A 23,114-nucleotide genomic window follows, 5' to 3' on the forward strand; every position below is an offset into this window, starting at 1 on the left:
GAGTACGAATTCGTTTGGATTCAGTATTGGGACTTCGAGGCTATTCCTCTGTTGATGAGGATTGGTAGTTTGTGAGTTTTCGTCAGGTGTAGAGCTTGGACTTTTGATAGACACACAATTATGATTAAGGAGCAGTTCTCAAAAACTTCTTCATAGTATGCTTAAGTTTTTCTATTTACACCTTCCTGATTTGCCACACCCGACTCTGAAAAACTGGCAACCAAAATTTCAAATTTTGTAACAGCCAATTTCAAACTTTTTTGTTATAGAAAGTTAAAAAACAGTTTAAAAATAATTTACCACGGATTCCAGTATGCGAGTATACACGTACCCACTCCCTACAAAAACACTTGTATCACTAAATTAACAGTCATGAAACAATTCTGATACTTCCTTCTCGTGATGACTACTAATATTATATTTCATTCTACTCTGTCCTACCTTATTCTAGTTCATTTAAAAGGTAACGATTAAATTGATTCTATAATCCATTAATGGGCTGCTATCCACAGTTTGTAAAACGTCACACAGTCCAGGATGTCTGCAATGATAATGATCACATTTTACAAGCATCTAAAGCTGCACATATATGAGTGTCCATGCATGTGCACAGATAAATGACTTTGCAGCTTGTGTAGACCATGGTCATTTCCAGCCTCAGTGGTCACTGTCACATGCATTCCTGTGTGGAGAACCAGGGCACAAGTTCTAAGTCCTGATGTAAACCAGCACACAGATGCCCTACCCGCCGCGCTGAGTTGGTTCGAGGTGCATGGTATGGAGTCCTCAGCTGGGATCAACCTGAGGCCCGGCTCCCCAGGGATCACAACTGGGCAGCTGAGCCGTTTTTTCTGAGACTGAACCAGGTGGGGCCAGTTGGAGCACCTGGGCTGCAGAGGAGGGTAAGAGCCCTCAGGAAGACTGCACCGCTTACTGGAAAAAGCAAAGACCTTGGAGCAGGTGGAACTCAAATCCCACCCTGACAATTATTCATTGCTGAAGTTGGACAAGTGACCTCAGGTAGCATCCATGTCTCCATCTCTCTGAGGTGAGAATACCTACTGTTGACAACACTGATCTCTACAGGATCAAAGAAACAGCACACAGAAACCACCTAGCACCATGCCTGGTACAACTAAGACCAGGAATTTGCTAAGTATTCGTTCTTCCCTCATGCTGCAGAAGGCAGAGCCCGGAAAACATAGCTCTTGTGACAAAGGTCCCAGAATGCCAGTCCCGAACCCTGAACGGATGACACCAGAGTTTTTATACACAAACATATCCAAACCCTTGTCTCTCATACCAAGGTATTGAGCTTTATTCTAACTACTGACACGGCCATCTCTAGTGTCCCTAACTTGCAAGAGCTTTTCTATAGAGTGACATAATGGAAGATCGCCTGGTTCCTGCCACCGGTGGATACGCTTTCCTCAAAGAGCACAGCTCTTGCCCATTTCTTCAGGGTGGCCCCGACTTCCCCCATCCCTACCCCCAACTGTCGAGGACACCCGCAGGCTGCCCAGTGTCCCCATCCCCCGGGCTACTGAGAGAGCATCCCTGCTGGCACAGTGTCATCCTGCCCCAAAGCCACGACTGGCTGACCCAGAGCCTCTACCTAAGCCAAAAGGAGTCAACAGGACTTTTTCACTTGGGACCAATCGAGTATAAAGCTCTAAGGTATGACACCCATGAGCTACAAGCAGTAGTGTTTACATCCAATGGAGAAACTCTGCCCTGAAACAAATAAATACTAGAAAGAATCAGAGACAGGCCGTAAACAGAAGGAGTCGCTATTTCCATAGTCCCTTGGGCTAGCTACGTGCCTGCCACTGGGTCCCCTGAGGGCCCCCCCGAAACCCTGAGGATAAATTCCCTTTTTTTGTGTACATTAGTTAGTACATTAGTACATTAGTACATATGCATTTCTATCACTTGCAACTGAAAGAGTATTAAAATACACAAATAAGGGAATTCCCTGGCAGTCCAGTGGTTAAGACTCCCCGCTTCCACTGCAGGTGGCCCAGGTTCGGTCCCTGGTCGGGGAACTAAGATCCCGCGTGGCTCGAGGCATGGCCAAAAAAAAAAAAAAAAAGTAAAATGCATAAAGAATGCTTCAGTTTGCAAAGCCAGTTCTGGAGATGGCAAGAGATTTAAAATCTAAATATTGGCTAAGTGTCTCAAACTCTATTTCCACATATGTTGATTCATTCAACAATAATTTATTAATACTTTGCTGTGTGCCAGACGCTGTCTACTTTAGTCCTCACAACACCACCATGAAGTAGGTGTTATTATGACCATTTCACAGCCAAGGAAACCAAGAGTCAGGGAGTGAGGTACCCAGTCACATAGCTACTATGTAACACATTCAGTCCTAAAGGATGCTCTTTTTAAGTCCCTATTTTCTTTGTAGGATCTCTCTTCTCCACCAGGATCAGCCTTTGTTCCATGTCTTGGATCCCCAAGAGCCCCGCTACGGGGCCTGTCACCTCCTGCAGTCTCTGACATCCTGAGCCAGAGCTGAGGCTTCCTCAGCTCCAGAGCTGCCTGCTTCTGCAGACAGCCTCACAGCATTTTATCCCAGCAGCGTTTGACCACATAGATGCCATCTCTATCCAATACCACTCAACACTTCCTGCCTTGGGTCATCTGGGAAACCAAAGGGAAAAAGTCATGAAATTGAGGGGAAAAAAAGCTTTTCTCAGGCATGATTTCTTTTTCATCAGTTGTCAGACCCTGCCCAATCAGACCCTGGTCCTGGAGAAGAGCTTGACCAGGAAAGGAAGTGGCCACACCCAGCGTGGCTCTGAGCTGTTCCCAGAATCTGTTGCTCCCAGACCTCTCAAGAGGGAAGTGACAAGTGACCTGCTGTGTGGTAAGGAAAGCGGGAAGAAGGACAGAGGGTGAGGCTTTGGAAGGAGGCGTCTGAAATGTACAATGTACTTGCAACTGGGGTGAAACTCCAAACGACTGACACGTGGGAACTGAGCCTTTTCCGTTAAAACCAACTCACCTGGGAATATCTTCTTCAATCGTTGCACATCCATAAAGAAACACGATGACCCCGATGACGGATGACGGGATGAGGAAGGATGTATATAATCCCAGCCAGGCAAAGTACAGTCCAATTTTTTCTCCAAAATACTTTCTGGAAAAGGGAGAAAATAAAACATACTGAGACGATCATAGAGTTTCCTTCTTTCTGTTTGCTCTAAACCTGAGGATGGGGCTTCCCTGGTGGTGCAGTGGTTGAGAATCTGCCTGCTAATGCAGGGGACACGGGTTCGAGCCCTGGTCTGGGAAGATCCCACATGCCGCGGAGCAGCTAGGCCCGTGAGCCACAACTACTGAGCCTGCGCGTCTGGAGCCTGTGCTCCGCAACAAGAGAGGCCACAATAGTGAGAGGCCCGCGCATCATGATGAAGAGTGGCCCCCGCTTGCCGCAACTAGAGAAAGCCCTAGCACAGAAATGAAGACCCAACATAGCAATCAATCAATCAATCAATCAATCTAAAAAAAAAAAAAAAAAAAAAGATAAAAAAAAAAAAAAAAAAAAACCTGAGGATGGGTTGAAAAAAATGGAAAGGGACAAAAGTTACATGGGGAAGAGGGGACCTCAGCACAAGGAATCAACAACTGGTCTTTTCTGAAATGAATCACATTCCATTAGAATCACATATACACACCTGTCCTGGCTGTTCGTGTAAAGTAGCTGCAAGAAGGAATCCAGCCCTAACAGTAAACTGAAAAAAATGCCATACATTGTGGCATCTTTACCAGACAAACAGGAATAACATATCGGCATTTCATGAGTGCCATAGTACTCAACCCACAGAAAAACACACCTTTTTGAAACTAGCTTATTTAAACAAAACACACAAATTTGGGGGCATGTATACTGATATATACAAACCAACATAGATACACTCATAGAAAAATGACAGGGAGAAATTCGATAAAATATGAGTCATGGTTTCTTTGGCTGATGGGATTATGGGTGGATTTTATTTCTTTATTTTTTTTTTATCTTTCTGCATTTTTTTTTTTTAAAGACTGATTGATTGATTGATTGCTATGCTGGGTCTTCGTTTCTGTGCGAGGGCTTTCTCCAGTTGCGGCAAGTGGGGACCACTCTTCATCGCGGTGCGCGGGCCTCTCACTATCGCGGCCTCTCTTGTTGCGAAGCACAGGCTCCAGACGCGCAGGCTCAGTAGTTGTGGCTCACGGGCCCAGTTGCTCCGCGGCATGTGGGATCTTCCCAGACCAGGGCTTGAACCCGTGTCCCCTGCATTGACAGGCAGATTCCCAACCACTGCGCCACCAGGGAAGCCCTTCTGCATTTTTTAACTCTCTATTTTGTTCATGAATTACTTTTATAATAAAACATGATTTCTTTTAAAAAGAAAAGGTACTAACCCATACCTTTTTGTTCCCCACTTCATAAAGTTAGTAAATGACCACATAAAGCCTCTAAAAAGGGGTTTTCCTTTTCCCTTACATGAATATTGATTATGGATGCCTGATGAGAAAAATACAACCCACAGAGGAGACGTATATTCTATTTCTCACGAGCCTCTGATACAAACCACAGGAGGGAAATGGGAACCCAGCCCACCCGTTGATGGAAGGACTAGAGAATAAGGGGAACAAATAAAATCTATGTATCCACCACCAGAACGCTGCTTCCATTTAGGATGAAGACACTGCCAGGAAATGTAGCTTCCACCCTAACAACAAAACTCTGTTAAATCAAAACTTTTCGTGAGCCCATCAGGGAGTGGACGTTGCAAGGTAACCAGGTGAGCTGAATTTTTTTAAAAATGACAAGCTCCTCCAAGGCAAGATGGGACACACGGCAGTTTCGTGTTTGGCAGAGCATGGGAAGGAAAGGCAGTCACCATAAAAGTGAGTGAGGAAGGGCTTCCCTGGTGGCGCAGTGGTTGAGAATCTGCCTGCCAATGCAGGGGACACGGGTTTGAGCCCTGGTCTGGGAAGATCCCACATGCCGCGGAGCGACTAGGCCCGTGAGCCACAACTACTGAGCCTGCGCGTCTGGAGCCTGTGCTCCGCAGCAAGAGAGGCCGCGATAGTGAGAGGCCCGCGCACCGCGATGAGGAGTGGCCCCCGCTCGCCGCAACTAGAGAAAGCCCTCACACAGAAACGAAGACCCAACACAGCCAAAAATAAATAAATTAATTAAAAAAAAAAAAAGATGGTTTGTTCCTTAAAAAAAAAAAAAAAAAAAATTAGTGTTAGGATTAAGGCTGGATTCAGACGTGCAAAACGGTTCAAGGTGACTGGGTCTTTTCAGGTTTTTTAAAAGTCTCTGGCTTAAATATTCACTCAATTCAAGGTCCAAGCTCCCATGAGAACGGTCTCTTCCAGCACAATGAGTCTCCCCCACCAGCCCCTTTATAAGGCAGCATCTAGGCGAGGAGGACGTGTGTGCATCCTTACCATGGGGGCAGGGAGGCAGCTTCCGGGGAAGGCTGTCCCCCGGAATGTCCTGGGCTCGACCTTGGAGCCCCGTGCTGGTCTCTGCTGCTCAGAGCTGAGCCGGGCTGGGTGGGCCCCCAGGCCAGCAGGGTCCTACGGGGGCATCCAGCAGACACCTACGGCTCGAGCTGCCTCTTCCTGGTCCCAGCCCCTGCGCCTCCTCAGGTCTGCCGGGCCATGAGAACCTCTGGACCCTCCAGGCCCTATTTGCGGGCTGTGGGCTGTAGGGGGCGCTATTTCAGGCCCACGTACCCAGACGCTTCCCTCGGCTGTTCCCAGTCAGCTACCCCGGGCAGCACCAGGCTGCGCTGGCGTGAGGCTGGGCTCTGGGCTTCTCTATAGGACCTGTTTCCTAAGGCTGCACCCTAAGATGAGGTGGAAACGCTGAACACTGGGATTCACCCCGAGTATCTAAGTGTCTCCACTCCTCTCGCCTCTACTCCCGCTCCTAATCCGGAGTGCCTGACCCCAACATAGGGAGGGGCCAGAATAATGACCTCTTGACTCCTCCCCTTCTGTGCGCTTGTTCTTCTCTCCTTATAACAACCTCCCCTCATTGGAAAAGCGTATTTTCCCTTCCTGGGTGATGGGACTTCCCCCGTGTCTTATCCCCTCCAGCCCCACTCCCACCCCATTCCTAGAGAGTATGTGCCTCCCCCTTACCTGCCCCGGGGCGGGGAGAGGGGGTGGCAGAAAGGCTGCTGGAAAAGAAACCCAAGAAGAGAATCTATGTCAAAGGAATTTCCACACTCTGGGGGGGGGCAGATATATTTGCTAAAGAATGGTGTTGATCAGTTTCTTTCCCTAGGACCCACCATCCCAGGAGCTGCAGCACATGGTCCTTCTGTGCAGTGAGTACAGACGTGCCCGTGAGAAAGGATCCCCACGCCGCAGTCACAGGATGGCAGGTTCCCCAGGACTCTCACTCAACCTGCCTCCCAAAGTCTGCCTTCTCATCATCGGCCTGACAATCCAGGGCCCGAACCCAGCCCTGTGTGTGGTTGGGAAGAACAGCTGGATTGTCACCCCTCTGACAGAGCTGACAGCAGGAACCGGGCTGCGTCTGCGTCTGCGGGGCACAAGCCAGCAGACACAGCCGCTGGCTCCTCTGATCAACCATCAGAGGCCAGGAGACTCTGAGTTCTTAGCCGTCCCAGGGAGGCCAAGAGAAGGCCCCCTTCTGGAAAGAAAATTTTGCTAATATGGGGCAAATTCAGAAAGTACAATGAAAAGGGGCTGGGCTCAGGCTGGCAGGGCTGTGAAAATCAGGCTTAGCTCGAGTCCTAACATTAGGAAACACAGACGCCAGCGAACGGGATGGGAGCTGCTCCGAAGTTCCAGAGGGAAAAAAGTACTCCTGGGAATCAGAGCACCCTAAGTCTTTAACACTCTCCTGTGAGACTTCTGTCAAGTGCCTCCCTCTCCCCTGCCAAGTCCCCTCGTTTAAAAGGCTTCCAAATAAAGAACAGGCTACGAAGCAAGAGGATCTGCGGGGCCAGGCTGATGGGATGCAGGACCAGGACCAGGAGCCAGAATCGGCAGGGCTGACGTGGTCCATCCCAGGCCCTGCACGTAGCAGATGTGTTCAGAGGGGCGAACAGGACCAAAGACCCAAGAGGGCCAGGGGCCAGATGTGCGGGGCATCCGGTCCAGGGGCAACCAGAGAAGGGAGGTGCAAGTGGCAGGTGGAAAAGCCAGGCAGACGAGAAGTCAAAGCTGAGAAAGTAAGTTAAAGCAAGAGAAACGAGGCAGGAAGAAATCAAGCTTCCAGAAACCAAAGCCTCGGCAGGATCGTCTTCAGAATCCAGGAGAAACACTAAAGGCATGTTCTGACCCGAGTCTTTCTACCGCTTCGTGTATTTCCTTCAGTGGGTGGCTGGCAGCCATGCCTCCCCATCCCAAAATAAAATGAAATAGCTTCGCCCCAGGGGCTCTGCCTAACGCTTTGCGTGCATTATCTCTAATGATCCTCACAAGAATCCTGTGAAAGGATACAGGGCTTGGCAAGCAAATGGAGTCCTTGGATGAATGAAAAGGTTCCTTCCTCCGGGAATGCACGGCCCTACATAGAGGTATGAGGCTTGGGGAGCAGAGCGTGGTCGGGATTTCAGGCTCCACAAGCCCCCTCAGCCCCCTCAGGCTCCACAAGCCCCCTCAACCAGACCCATGGGCAAGGCACGAAATTCACAAGCCTACATGGCAGTCCTAGAAACAGGCATTATAGCCCCATCTAATAAATGAGCAAATGCAAACGTAAAGATGGAATACCTTGGTGAAGCCATTAGGTTGCAGACAATCCAAAAACTCTCATCTGTTAAAGTCCAAAAGCCCCCGCTCTTAACTACCACACCACACCGCAAAGAAGAACATCTTATAAGATAAGAGTTAACAGCAATGGCTGTAGATTCCCAATGACCCTAAAAGAGTCAAGAAAAGCTCATTTCCCAGTTAGGAGATATATCTCCAGTTCATGGGATGGAACCAGGGAAAAGCAAAGTATTTGTGTTTTTCCACGTTGTTGGTTTCCAATCTCACGATTCCACCAGCCTACTTGGCATTTCCCAATGGATGGCTAATAGGAGTCTCGAGGTCAACGATGCCAAGGTGGAACCCTGGGTTTCTCTGCCACCCCTGACACACTTAAATTGCCCTCCCCCATCTTCCGAATTTAAGTGTGCAGAACCCCAATCCCGGTGCTCCGGACAAAGACACGGAAGTAATCGTTGTTGAATCTGTTTATCACAATCCACATCCAATCCTATAGACGCTACTTTCAAAAATGCACCAAATCCAACCATGCCTCCCCATCTCCATCACTCACACCCTGGACCAACCGCTGTCATCCCTCACCCGGGTCACTTCCACCCGTGCCCCTGAAATCTCTTTGCTACACAGAAGCCGGAAGAATCCTTTTAGAAATCTGTCTGATTTGTGCATTCCTCTTCTTGAGATGGTTTTAGGACTTTATATCACATGTACAATGAAACGCAAAATTGTTTTCATGACCTACAAGGTCCTATTTGTTCTGGCACCAGACCTCTGACCGCCTTGAAACAAATCCTGCTTCGCTTTCTCCTGCTCTCCCCCTCTGTGGCTTGGCTCCAGCTCATGGATCCTTACCGTCGCTCAAACACACCCCAGCTGCTTGCACCTCAGGGCCTTTGCTGCGGCTGTGCCCTCTGCCTGGAACCCCGTCCTCACACTTTCACATTCATGTCCTCACTTCCTCAGTTTCTGCTCCAGCGTCGCCTCCTCAGAAAGGCCTCCTGGGTTCACCCCATCCCAAAGGGCGCCTAACCTCTCCTCTTGCTTCATTTTTATTCGTAACACTTAACGCTAACATTTTTTCTAAATTTGTGTTTTTAATCCATCTCCACTGCTAGAATGTAAGCTTCATGAGGGCAGACTTTTTCTGTCCTGCTCACCATTGTTCCCTTAGTCCCTAGAATGTGCCTGGCACATAGCAGTAGCTTCATAAGCATTTGTTTAATGGATGCTAAGTCCTGACAATAACCCTATTAGGTGGTTACTGGGCCTGTCCTTCTTCTTTGCGTAAGCTGAGCACAGCTCAGAGAAATTGAGAAACTTGTGTAAAGTCGCACAGCTAACGAGAGAAGAATCCAGACTCCAACTCAGAGCGGCCTGATTTCAAGCCTACACTTTACCCCTGATGTGTAACTCTTGGGTAACACAGTAGAGGACAATGCAGACTTGAGCCTCCCAGTTTACAAAGTATTATGATTTATTTTCTAGGATTTTAATAAAATACTGAAAGGGACCCTAAGGATCAACTAAAGTGGAATTCTCCTCTCACTGGTTTACAAAACCCTATGACATCCAGAAGCTCATTCACATCAAAAAAAAGGCAGTGATGGCATCTGTTCCAATTTCCATTTGTAAAAAAGCAATACATAAAATAATTATTTAGACATTTTCTGTTTATTAGTGAGCAGCGTGAGAGCTTCCAAGAACACATCACATGGTGATTAGAGGCACATGCTCACACCTAGTCCCCCAGCCATTTATCACCTAGTGGTTTTAGCCATTTTACATTGTTTTCATTTTCATTCTTAAATATTGTTTATTCTTTACCCACAACCAATCTTCAAATAAAGATGGAAACATAAGGAACACTGATGGTGAAATATAACGTGTTAATGCAGAGCCTAAAAATGGCAAGAAAGAATTCAGTACATATGCCTCTACGTGATATTCACACAGATCCATATATTTTATACAACTGATCAAAATTATTATATGATATATAAAGATATTCTCATTACCAAAATCAATGATAAAGGAGGGGGAGCTACTATATCCAATTATACCCAATTGGCTTTTCGTTTATTGAGAGATAGACTCTCAGAGGACATGGCCAAGATGACAGGGTAGGAAGACCCTGAGTTCACCTCCTCCCAGGAGCACACCAAAATTACAACAATTCACAGAGCAACTACTGATGAGAAAGACCAGAATCTAGCAGAAAAGATCATCAGCAACTAAAGATATAAAGAAGGAACCACAATGACACGGACAGGAGGGGCCGAGACCCCGTATAGTCCAATCCACCACCCCCCCCGCCCCAGGTAGGCAACCCACAAACAGGAGGAAAATGACAACTGCAGAGGTTCTCCACGAGGAGTGAGGGGTCCAAGCCCCACATCAGGCTCCCCAGCCTGGGGGTCCTGCCCTGGGAAGACAAGCCCCCAGAATGTTTGGCTTTGAAGGCCACCAAGGCTTACCTCCAGGAGAGCCAGAGGGCTGTGGGAAACACAGACTCCACTCTTAAAGGATGCACACAAAACCTCACGCACTCCAGGACCCCACAGCAGAAGCAGTAATTTGAAAGGAGCCTGGGCCAGACCCACCTGCTGATCTTGGAGAGCCTCCCGGAGAGGCAGGAGGTGACTGGAGCTCACCCTGGGGGCAGAGACACTGGCAGCAGTGTCCCAATCTTGGGAGCTCCTTCTATCACGAGAACACTAGAACTGGCGAGCGCCATTATGGAAGCCTCCTTCTAGCTTATTAGTGCCAGGACCTGGCCCTCCCCACCAACCTGCTGGCATCAGTACTGGGACGCCTCAGGACAAGCGAAGCAGCCAGCTGAACAGGGACACAGTCCCACCCACCAGCAGGCTGGCTGCCTTAAGACCTCCTGAGACTACACCTGCCCCAGGACCTAGCCCTACCCCACAAGGGTCCCAGGACCCAGCCCCACACACCAGTGCCATAGCACAAGCCCCAGGACACCCAGGGCTCTGCAGCCAGAGCCTCCAAGACCTGGTTCTGCCCACCAGTGAGCTGGCACTAGCCTTGGGACCCTCTGGGCTTCAGTCCTGCACACCAGCTAGCCCACACCAGCTCCAGCACCCCTGGGCTCTGCGGCCAGAGACCCCAGGACCTGGTACCACCCACCAGTGGGCCAGCACTAGCCCCAATCTGGCCTCACCCACCAGCCCCAGGACCACCGCAGTCCTAAAGCCCACCATATCGGGACCCAGCCCACTCACCAGCAGACTGGCACCTTGGGCCCCTCAAGCCAGCCACCCAGGGATCTGGCCAAACCCATCAGGGGACCAACACAAGTTCTGGGACACTCTGGACTCCACAGCCTGAAGTGTCAGGAACCAGCCCTGCTCACAAGCCCTGCCCACCAATGGGCCAACATCAGCCCTGGGACCCCCATGGCCCTGTAGCTAGAGACCTCCGGACCTGGCTCTGACCACCAGAGGACCAGCTCTAGCTCTGGAACACCTTGGTCCCTGGCCCCACCCACCAGCAGGCTGACATCAGCTCCAAGATACCCTGAACCCCTCAGCCAGCCAGCCCAGGATCCAGCCCCACTCACCAGCAGGCCAAAACCAGCTTTAAGACACCCCAGAACCTGAAGTTGGCCAGTTCTGGGGTGTTAAGAGCCAGCCACACCCACTGGCAGGTCAGCACTAGATCCAGGGCCTCCAACCCCACAACCGACCCACCCCGAACACATCCCCACCCACAAGCAGGCCAGCACTAGACCCAGGACCCTCCCAGGCTCAGCTGCCAGCCACCTTGTGACTGAGCCCTGCCCGTCAGCAGCCAGCAGCTTCCATACAAGGCATGGCCTGGCAGCCAACTGGACTGGGGGGGTCACGCCTACCAGACCACCCACAGTAGTCAGCCCACCACAACAGAAGGACCCACACAGCCCACGTAAGGGGCACCCCTAGAGCATATATCTCTGGTGACCAGAGGGGATTGCACCGCTGGGACGCACAGGACCTCCCCTACAAAAGGCCACTTCTCCAAGGGTGGGAAACATAACCAACTTACCAAATACATAGAAATAAAATGGCAAATGAGGCAAAATGAGGCAACAGAGAAGTATACTCCAAATGAAAGAACAAGATAAAACCCTAGAAGAAGAACTAAGTGAAGAGGAGATAATCAATCTACCATATAAAAAGAACAAAGTAATGATTGTAAAGATGTTTAAAGAACTTGGGAGAAGACAGGATGAACAGAGTGAGAGAAGTTTTTAACAAAGAGTTAGACAATATAAAGAAGAACCCAACAGACATAAAGAACACAATAAGTGAAATGAAAAATACATTAGAAGGAATCAACAGTAGACTAGAAGATACAAAGGAATGGGTCAGTGAACTGGAAAAAAGACTTATGAAAATCACTCTGGCTGGAAAGAGAAAAGGAGATAAAGAAATGAGGACAGTTTAAGAGACCTCTGGGACAACATGAAGTGTTCCAACATTCATATTATAGGGGTTCCAGGAGGAGAAAAGAGAAAGGGACAGAGAACATATTTAAGACACAACAGCTGAAAGCTCCCCTAATCTGGGAAAGGAAACAGACATCCAGGTCCAGGAAATACAGGGAGTCCCAAACAGGATTAACCCAAAGACCACAATAAGACATATTGTAATTAGAATGGCAAAAATCAAAGATAAAGAGAAAATATTAAAAGCAGCAAGGGAAAAGCTACAAGGAACTCCCATTAGGCTATCAGCTGACTTTTCAGCAGAAACTCTGTAGGCCAGAAGGGAGTGACACAATATATTTAAAGTGATGAAGGGAAAAACCTAAAACCAAAACCACTTTGCTTAGCAGGTTTTCATTCAGATTTGATGGAGGTATCAAAAGTTTTACAGATAAGCAAAAGCTAAAAGAGTTCAGCACTGCCAAACTAGCTTTACAAGAAATGTTAAAGGGACTTCTCTAAGCAAAAAAGAAAAGGCCACAACTAGAAATACAAAAATTACAAAAGGAAAACTCTTATTGATAAAGGCAAATATACAATAAAAGTAGTAAATCAACCACGTATAAAGCTAGTAGAAAGTTTAAAAGACAAAGAAGCAAAATCATCTACATTCACAACAAGCAGTTAAGGGATACACAAAACAAAGAGATGTAAAATATGATTTCAAAAACAGTAAACATGGGGGATGGAGTAGAAATGCAGGGTTGTTAAATGCCCCTGAACATAAGAGGTCAGCAACCTGAAATAATCGTATATATATGAGAGCGACAGAGATACAGAGAAAGACAGAGACAGAGACAGAGACAGAGAGACACACAGAGGCACACACAGAGATTGTTATATATAAATTTCATGGTAACCACAAACCAAAAATCTATAATAGATACACACACATAAAAGAGAAAGGAATCCAAACATAACACTAAAGATAGTCATCAAATCATAAGGAAAAAGAGAAAAAGTAGGAATAGGAACAAAAAAGAATTACCAAACAACGCAAAAACAATTAACAAAATGGCAATAAGTACATACCTATCAATAATTACTATAAATATAAAAGGACTAAATGCTCCAATCAGAACACACAGAGTGGCTGAACAGTACAAAAACAATACACATATATATGCTGCCAACAAGAGACTCACTTCAAATCTAAAAACACACACAGACTGAAAGTGAGGGAATGAAAAAAGGTATTACATGCAAATGTAAATGAAAAGAAAGCCAGGGTAGCAATACAATCAGACAAAACACACTTTAAAACAAAGTCTATTTTAAATCAGACAAAATAGACTTTAAAACAAAGACTGAAATAAGAGACAAAGAAGGACATTACATAATGATCAAGGGATCAATTCAAGAAGAATATATAACAATTGTAAATATATATGAACCCAATGTAGTAGGACCTAATTGCATAAAGCAAATATTAACAGACATAAAGGGAGAAATTGACAGTAACACAATAATAGTAGGGGACTTTAACATCCCACTTACATCAATGGACAGATCATCCAGACAGAAAATCAATAAGGAAACACTGGCATTAAATGACACATTAGACCATTAGAACATTCCATCCAAAAGCAACAAAATGCACATTCTCTCAAGTGCACATGGAACATTCTCCATACTGGATCACATGCTAGGTCACAAAAGTCTCAGGAAATTTTAAAATATTGAAATCACATCATGCACCTTTTCTGAATACAATGCTATGAGAGTAGAAATTAAGTACAGGAAAAAAAAACTGCAAAAAACACAAATACATGGAGGCTAAACAATATGCTACTAAACAACCAATGGGTCACTGAAGAAATCAAAGAAGAATTAAAAAGTACCTGGAGACAAATGAAAACAAAAACACAACGATCCAAAATCTATGGGACACAACAAAAGCAGTGTTAAGAGGGAGGGTTATAGTGATGCAAGCTTACCACAGAAACAAGAAAAATCTTAGATAAACAACCTAATCTTCCACCTAAAGGGACTAGAAAAAGAAGAACAAACAAAATCCAAGGTTCGTGGAAGGAAATAAATCATAAAGATCAGAACAGAAATAAATGAGAGAGACTAAAAAAAAGATCGAAAAACTCCATGAAACTAAGAGCTGATTTTTGAAAAGATAAACAAAATTGATAAACCTTTAGCCATACTCATCAAGAAAAAAAGAAAGAGGGCCCAAATCAATAAAATCAGAAACGAAAAAGAAGTTACAACCAACACCACAGAAATACAAAGGATCATAAGAGATTACTATGAACAATTATACTCCAATAAAATAAACAATCTAGAAGAAACAAATTCCTAGAAATGTTCATTCTCCCAAGGTTGAACAAGGAAGAAATAGAAAATAGGAACAGACCAAGTACCAGTACTGAGATCGGATCAGTAATAAAACAACAAAATAAAAACAAAAAAACCTCCCAACAAACAAAAGTCCAGGACAAGATAGCTTCATAGGTGAATTCTACCAAACACTTAGAGAAGAGTTAACACTTATCATTCTCAAACGATTCTAAAAAATTGCAGAGGAAGAAATGTTTCCAAAACTCATTCTACAAGGCCAGCATCACCCTGATATCAAAACCAGACAAAGATATCACACACAAAAATAAAGTTACAGGCCAATATCACTGAAAAACATAGATATAAAAATCCTCAACAAAATATTAGCAATCAAATTTAACAATACATTAAAAAGATCATACACCATGATCAAGTGAGATTTATCCCAGGGATGCAAGGATGGTTGAATATCCACAAATCAATCTATGTCATACACCACATTAACAAATTAAACAATAAAAATTAAGGATCATCTCAATAGATGCAAAAAAAGCTTTTGACAAAATTCAACACCGATTTATGATCAAAAACTCTCAACGAAGTGGGTATAGAAGGAGCATACCTCAACATAACAAAGGCCATATATGACAAGCCTACAATTAACATCATACTCAATGGTGAAAGGCTGAAACTATTTCCTCTAAGATCAGGAACAAGACAAGGAAGCCCACTCTTGCCACTTTTATTCAACATGGTATTGGAAGCCCTAGCCACAGCGATCAGACAAGAAAAAGGAAAAAAGAAAAAGGAATCCAAATTGGAAAGGAAGAAGTAAAACTGTCACTGTCTGCAGATGACATGATACTATGCACAGAAATTCCTAAAGACGCCACCAAAAATTTACTAGAACTCACCCATGAATTTGGTAAATTTGCAGGATACAAAATTAATATACAGGGCTTCCCTGGTGGTGCAGTGGTTGAGAATCCGCCTGCCAATACAGGGGACACGGGTTCGAGCCCTGGTCTGGGAAGATCCCACATGCCGCAGAGCAACTGGGCCCGTGAGCCACAATTACTGAGCCTGCGCGTCTGGAGCCTGTGCTCCGCAACAAGAGAGGCCGCGATAGTGAGAGGCCCGCGCACCACGATGAAGAGTGGCCCCCGCTCGCCGCAACTAGAGAAAGCCCTCGCACAGAAACGAAGACCCAACACAGCCAAAAATAAATAAATTAATTAATTAATTAATTAAAAAAAAATTAATATACAGAAATCTGTTGCATTTCTATATGTTAACAATGAATATCAGAAAGAGAAATTAAGAAAACAATCCTATTTACCACTGCATCAAATAGAATAAAATCCTAGGAATAAATCTAACTAAGGAGGTTAAAGATCTGCACTTGGAAAACTATAAGAAACTGATGAAAGAAATTGAAACAAACACAAACAGATGAAAAGATATACCACGTTCATAGACTGGAAGAATTAACACTGTAAAAATATTAATACTGTCTTATCCAAGGCAACCTACAGATTCAGTGCAATCCCTATCAAAATACCAATGTTATTTTCCACAGAACCAGAACAAATAATTTTAAAATTTGTATGGAAGTACAAAAGACCCCAAATAGCCAAAAGAATCTTTAGAAAGAAGAACAAAGCTGGAGATATCAGGCACCCTGATTTCATGCTATACTACAGAGCTACATTAATTCAAACAATATGGTACCAGCACAAAAACAGACCCATAGATCAATGGAACAGAATAGAGAGCCCAGAAATGAAGTCACACATGTATGGGCAATTAATCTATGACAAAGGAGTCAAAAATATACAATGGGGAAAGATAGCCTCTTCAGTAAGTGGTGTTGGAAAAACTGGACAGGGATATACAAAAGAATCAAACTGGACTACTCTCTCACACCATGCACAAAAATAAATTCAAAATGGATAAAAGACTTTAATGTAAAACCCAAAACCTTAACATTTCTAAAAGAAAACATAGTAAGCTCTTTGACACTGGTCTCAGCAATATTTTTTGTATATGTCTCCTCAGGCAAAGAAAACAAAAGTAAAAATAAACAAATGTGACTACATCAAACAAAAAAGCTTTTGCACACTGAAAGAAACTATCAACAAAACAAAAGGCTACCTACTGAACAGAAGAGGATATTTGCAAACAATATATCCGATAAGGGGTTAATATCCAAAATATACAAAGAGGGACTTCCCTGGTGGTCCAGTGGCTAGGACTCTGCGCTTCCACCACAGGAGGCACAGGTTTGATCCCTGGTCAGGGAACTAAGATCCCAGATGCCACGTGGCCAAAGAAAAAAAAAAGATGTTTGAAAAGTTGAAACAAAAAAAATTTTTTTTTTAATATAGAAAGAACTCATACAACTCAACATCAAAAAAAGCAAACAACCCAATTAAAAAACGGGCAGAGGATCCAAATAGGCATTTCTCCAAAGAAGACATACACATGGCCAACAGGACATGAAAAGATGCTCAACATCACTAATCATCAGGGAAATGCAAATCAAAACCACAATGAGATATTACCTCACATCTGTCAGAATGGCTATTATCAAAAAGATAACAAACAACAAGTGTTGGTGAGGCTGTAGAAAAAAGGGAACCCTCGTGCACTGTTGGTGGGAATGTAAATTGCAGCTGCTATGGAAAACAGTCTGGAGATTCCTCAAAAAATTAAAAATAGAACTACCACACAATCCAGCAATTCCACTCCTGGGTATTTATCGGAAGAAAACAAAAAGCTATGTACCCCAATGTGCACTGCAGCATTATTCACAATAGCCAAGATATGGAAGCAACCTAAGTGCCCATCAATAGATGAATGGATAAAGAAGATGTAGTGTATACACACACACACACACACACACACACACACACAATGGAATATTACTCAGCCATTAAAAAAGAATGAAACCTTGCCATTTGTGACAACATGGATGGACCTAGAGAGTATTGTGCTAAGTGAAATAAGTCAGAGAAAGACAAATACTGTATGCTTTCACTTATACGTGGAATCTAAAAAACAAAACAAATGAACAAACATAACAAAAAGAAACAGAGTCATAGATACAGAGAACAAACAGGTGGTTGCCAGAGGCAAGGGGGGTGGGGAGAGGAAAGAAACAGGTGAGAGAGGTTAAGAGGGACAAACTTCCAGCTGCAAAATAAATGAGTCACGGGTAAGAAATGTACAGTGTGGGGAATATAGTCAATAACCATATAATATCTTCATACAGTGACAGTAACTAGACTTACCATAGTGATCACTATGAAACGTATAGAAACACTGAATCACTATGTTGTGTAACAGGAACTAACATAGTCTTGTAAGTCAATTATATTTCAAAAACAAACTAACTCAGAAAAAGAGATCAGATTTGTGGTTACCAGAGGGAGTGTGGGGAGGGGAAATTGGATCAAGACAGTCAAAAGGTACAAACTTCCAGTTATAAGATAAATAAGTAATGGAGGAATGTAATGTACAACATGAAAATTTAATCAACACTATTATATGCTATATATAACAATTGTTAAGAGAATAAATCCTAACAGTTCTCATCACAAGGAAATTTTTTTTCTATTTCTTTAATTTTGTATCTATATGAGATGATGGACGTTCACCAAACCTGGTAATAATTTCATGATGCATGTAAGTCACATCACTATGCTGTACATCTTACACTTATACAGTGCTGGATGTCAATCATATATCAGTAAAAACTGGAAGAAATAAATAAAGATAAAGATTGTCCCCAACTATCAAGCATAGTCTACAGAGTAGTCTTTGCAAAAGTAGCCTAAAACTTTATCTTTTTAGCTCATCATTTGGGAGTGAAGGATAAATATTAGACAATAAACCAGTTAAATTTTAAAGTGCAGACCTACCAAATTTCAGGTCATGAAAGTGGTGTTTTGTCTATTTCGAAGCTATAATATCACAATAAATTTCAGTCTGTTTTTATATACATCATTACCCAAACCAAAGGTAACATACTCTGCTATTTTAAAATGTATTTGTTGGAACACGTTTTTTTCCTTGCATACTTCAATGTGATAACATAAACAGTATGTGCCACCTTTGTTAAAAAAGAAAAGGGTAAACTTGTCTTCGTGTATAATGAATATTATGAAAGATCATACGTAATGAATTTTATAGTACAATATCCATTAATATATTTTTTTTAACTTTATTTATTTATTTATTTTTGGCTGTGTTGGGTCTTCGTTTCTGTGCGAGGGCTTTCTCCAGTTGCGGAGAGCGGGGGCCACTCTTCATCGCAGTGCGCGGGCCTCTCACTGTCGCGGCCTCTCCCGTTGCGGAGCACAGGCTCCAGACGCGCAGGCTCAGTGGTTGTGGCTCACGGGCTTAGTTGCTCCGCGGCACGTGGGATCTTCCCACACCAGGGCTCGAACCCGGTTCCCCTGCATTGGCAGGCAGATTCTCAACCACTGCGCCACCAGGGAAGCCCTAATATTTATTTAATATAAAATATTTTTACTTAGAATGATTTCTCCACCATATTGCATATAATATTGACTTAAAGACAATTCCTAAGGGGGTTCAGGAGCCTAGCACATGCTGCTGTGAAGGTGGTTTGTGGAGAGCTGCAGACCCACCCTCTGCCACCTCACCGGGTCTGTGCCCCAAGAGGGTGACCAACCAGGCCCCCTGGCTCTCCGGCTTCCAGGTTGGCCAGTGGGAGGCACCCACAGGAAATCAAAGGGCGGGGGAATATGGACAGTGGGGCATTGATTTCCCCCAGCTGTCTGGCCGCAGAGCCCTGGGTTGGCAGTGGGTCCCCAGCTCCCGCCAGAGGCCTCACCTACACGGTAGTGTCAGCCGTGCTGTCTCTGGGCTCTGTAACCACAACCTCCTCTTGCCCCTTTGGGCCTGTTGCTGACCCCTGGGGTGCTTCCCCGCACCTTGTGGATTTCCCTTAGCCCTCAATGACCCACTTGAGTGTGTCACCTCTTTCCTAAAAAGTACAAGGTTCAAGAGTCAAATAAAGGGGGTGAGGGGAGTTAGGCGTTACTGACCTGTTACAATCCTTTCATTTTACAGATTAGGGAACTGAGGCCGAAGGGCATTACCAGACTTGTCGCAAATCACTGCCAGTAACAGAGCAGAGCCACAATTAGAGGCCACAGCCTGACATGGGAATAACAGAGAACTTATATCGTTAGACTCTTAGAAGATCTGTGTGAGTTAATGTACAGGAAGTGTTTGAAACAGCGCTTGGCACATGGCAAATACCCAGAAATGTTAGCTAGCAGCACCATCACCACCACCACCATCATCCTGTGCTACTTCCCAATCCAGTTGAGAAAAGAAGGGGATATGGACTCAGAAAAATGCACTCCTTCTAGCATGAGGATGCTAAAATTCATCCTACTGGATAGATGGAGAAACCAAAGCCCAAGAGGGTTCTGTCCGAGGCAGACCCACTGCCCCCTTCAGCGTGCATGAGAAAGAGGCACCGGGACTCACGGCTTGGCAAGAGCGCTGGGTGGATTCCAGCCCCTGTTCACCCCCTCGGCCAGGAGACCGGTTCAGTCAACAGCTTGCACAGCTGTCACAGAACGGCCCTACCTCAAGGCCCCCCAGCAAAGAGGTGTCACTGTTACATGAACATGACCTTCATCACACGGAGTGACTGCAGATATCCGTTGAGACAGCATTTGAAAAGTGCCATTAAAATTCGAAAGCAGAGGATGCCAGCACAAATTACTGTGGCCGCCATACTCCACACTCTTCCAGGAAGCAAAGAGGCCGGAGACTGGGCTAAGAAGAGGCTGAAGAACTGTTTTGACTTTGCTCTTCCAGAATGTGTGCAGGTGGCAGAAAAAAATAAAACGTTTTTTCCCATGCAACTAAAAGAAGTGTTCTTCAATATTCCCAAGAGGAAAGAAAGATGAGCACGACAACATATGACAATCATGCTCAGGAACCAGTTACAGTTTATCTTGAGAGGCTGATGAAGAAATGCCTTGATACAAAGCCCGGCTTTTACTGAAAGCTCGTGGGAGATGTTGATGTGAATGTTCTGGAGAATACCTATGCCACGGTGGCAACTCCAGGAAAACTGAAGCAGAGCCCAGCCTTCCCAAGCTCTGCTCATCACCGACATGGGCCAGGCGCTTCCTAAGCTCCTGCAGCCCGTGTTCCCCCCTCAGGGTTCATCCATGTGAAATCCCAAGTGCGCTCTGGTTGGTTCTCTTTCAAATTTAAGGTGCGTTTCTCGCCTTAAAAATAACCCTGTTCATTCCGTCACTGGGCATTGCACCTCCTCTTGGTGACTTCCCTTTTCCCAAATGAATTCCCGTCTCATTCATCGAGGAAGGGAAGGAAAAGAACATTTACTGAGGACCCGCTCTGCTTTTTACATACATAGATGGTTTAATCCCTACCCTATGGGTTGCGACTTGTTCCCCCAATTTGCAGATAAGGAAAACCAGCCTCAATGAAGTTAAACCCCATGCCCAAGGTCCGGTTAACTACGCATCTGATTTTCCAACCAAAGTCTGTCCATCTTGAGAGTTTCTGATCCTTTCCACTGTCCCAATGTTCTGCCAATTCCAAACCCTTTCTTTCCATTGGTAATTGTACCTCCCCCCTCCACCAAAAGAATATCATTAATGGATAAGGGAATAGTAATAGCTGCATATCTCACACAGAGAGAGAGAGAGAGAGAGAGAGAGAGAAATAAATCCTACAAAATAGGAAAAATCTCCGTTGTTTCATCTTGACCCAGAGGATCACCATGTGCCCACAAGTCATGTTAAAAATGATGGGAGAATAAAAACGAAAAGCTTCCAACTTGTTTTTCCAACTATTAAGATACGTTATCCTGTGCCATAAATCTCTTCTTTAGGAGTTTGTCAGCATAGTATTCTCCCTCTAACCTCTCCCCGGTGGACCTCCTTTGCCCCTGAGAAGGTATATTCCCTTACCTCAGAAACCCTTCCCACCCAGTGCCCTGCCCAGCACCCCTGCAGCCTTTGGTGTGGAGAGCAACACATGATAGTAATGAACAGAGGAGCATGGGCCCAACATTCTGACATAAAAGCAGCTTTAAAAGGTGTCAAAACTCACACCGTCTGAACACCATCCTCACATATCCTGATTAGGGGTAAAGATGTTTAGGTATGCCCAGGCTACATGGGAGACCATCAGAAAAATCCTCCCCCAAGCCCATTCCATCCCTTCAACCCAATCATTCCTTCCTCGGACCCCACACCAGCAATGAGCGCTGTGGGCAGACATATGTCTTCATACCTCATCTGTTACATTCTAGAACTCAGTTCCTCTGCATTGTACTGCAACTTTATGATTACGATCAATACCGAAAGTCTGCACAGCACTTCATAGTATATAAAGTACCTTCACACACCTTATCACAGGCAATCCACCCAACCACTCTTTGGAAAAGAAAGTGAAGGTCACAGATGTAAACAACTGGCCCAAAGCCAAATAACTATGACGGGGGATGCTGGGACGGATACCATGTCTTCTGCCTCCGTTGCCTGAGCTTGATCAGCTCAACTGCTCTCCTGTTATTTATGGGGTTGTATCTTGTCTCCCCAGCCTTAGTGCATGCACCTCCAGCGCTTATTCATCTTTTCTTCTCCACCTGGGTACCGTACAAGGCCCTGCCCTTTCCCAGCACTTGATAAGTCCCTGCTGAACGCATGAATGATGAACATGTGACATGAGCACCTCTGTGTGTCAAGTAACGGCAAGTAGAAGAAAGCAAGCTGCAACATGGATGGACCTAGAGACTGTCATACAGAGTGAAGTAAATCAGAAAAAGAAAGACAAATATCGTATAATATCGTTTATATGTGGAATCTAGAAAAATGGTACAGATGAACTTATCTGCAAAGCAGAAACAGTCCCAGATGTAGAAAACAAATTTATGGTTACCAAGGGGGGAAGGGAGGTGGGTTGAACTGGGAGATTGGGATTGACATATACACACTACTATGTATAAATTAGATAACTAATGAGAACCTACTATATAGCACAGGGAACCCTATTCAATGATCTGAGGTGACCTAAATGGGAAGGAAATCTAAAAAAGAGTAGATATACGTATACGTATAGGTGATTCATTTTGTTATACAGCAGAAACACAACATAGTAAAGCAACTATACTCCAATAAAAATTAATTAAAAAAAAAAAAAAAGAAAGAAAGAAAGAAAGCGTCAGGTGATTGACATGGAAGCCCTTTAGGAATCGAGGCACACAGGGGTAGCTCCAGGCTCTGTGAGCAGGCTCCTGATTCCCTGGAAGAACCCACATGGGCGCAGACCTTGCCCCACCCCGACCCCATCAGCATCTTTTAATTTAAGTACTAGAGGATGAGGAGCTCCTTTGAGCTTAGATGCAATCTTGGTCCCAGTGACTACTTCTCATTGCTATACAAATGCAGAACCCCAGCAGAACTTGAGGCCTGAGTCAAAGGTTACATGCTTTCCGATCCCTGGCATGGCTCCTGAGCTACCTGAGTGGAGAAAAATGCCTGGAGGACCACTC

At 44.8% G+C, this 23,114-nt stretch overlaps 1 protein-coding gene across 1 annotated transcript in view; it reads right to left on the minus strand.

The window, feature by feature from the left end:
• The window catches only part of ANO2 (anoctamin 2), a 335,850-nt gene that overhangs the window by 187,634 nt on the left and 125,102 nt on the right, over positions 1–23,114 (minus strand). The window contains exon 11 of the mRNA XM_068560881.1: positions 3,014–3,148. Coding sequence (XP_068416982.1) covers positions 3,014–3,148 — 135 coding nt within the window. The remainder of the gene's footprint in view (positions 1–3,013; positions 3,149–23,114) is intronic.

Source organism: Eschrichtius robustus, chromosome 13 (assembly GCF_028021215.1).
Source record: "Eschrichtius robustus isolate mEscRob2 chromosome 13, mEscRob2.pri, whole genome shotgun sequence".
NCBI lineage: Eukaryota > Metazoa > Chordata > Mammalia > Artiodactyla > Eschrichtiidae > Eschrichtius > Eschrichtius robustus.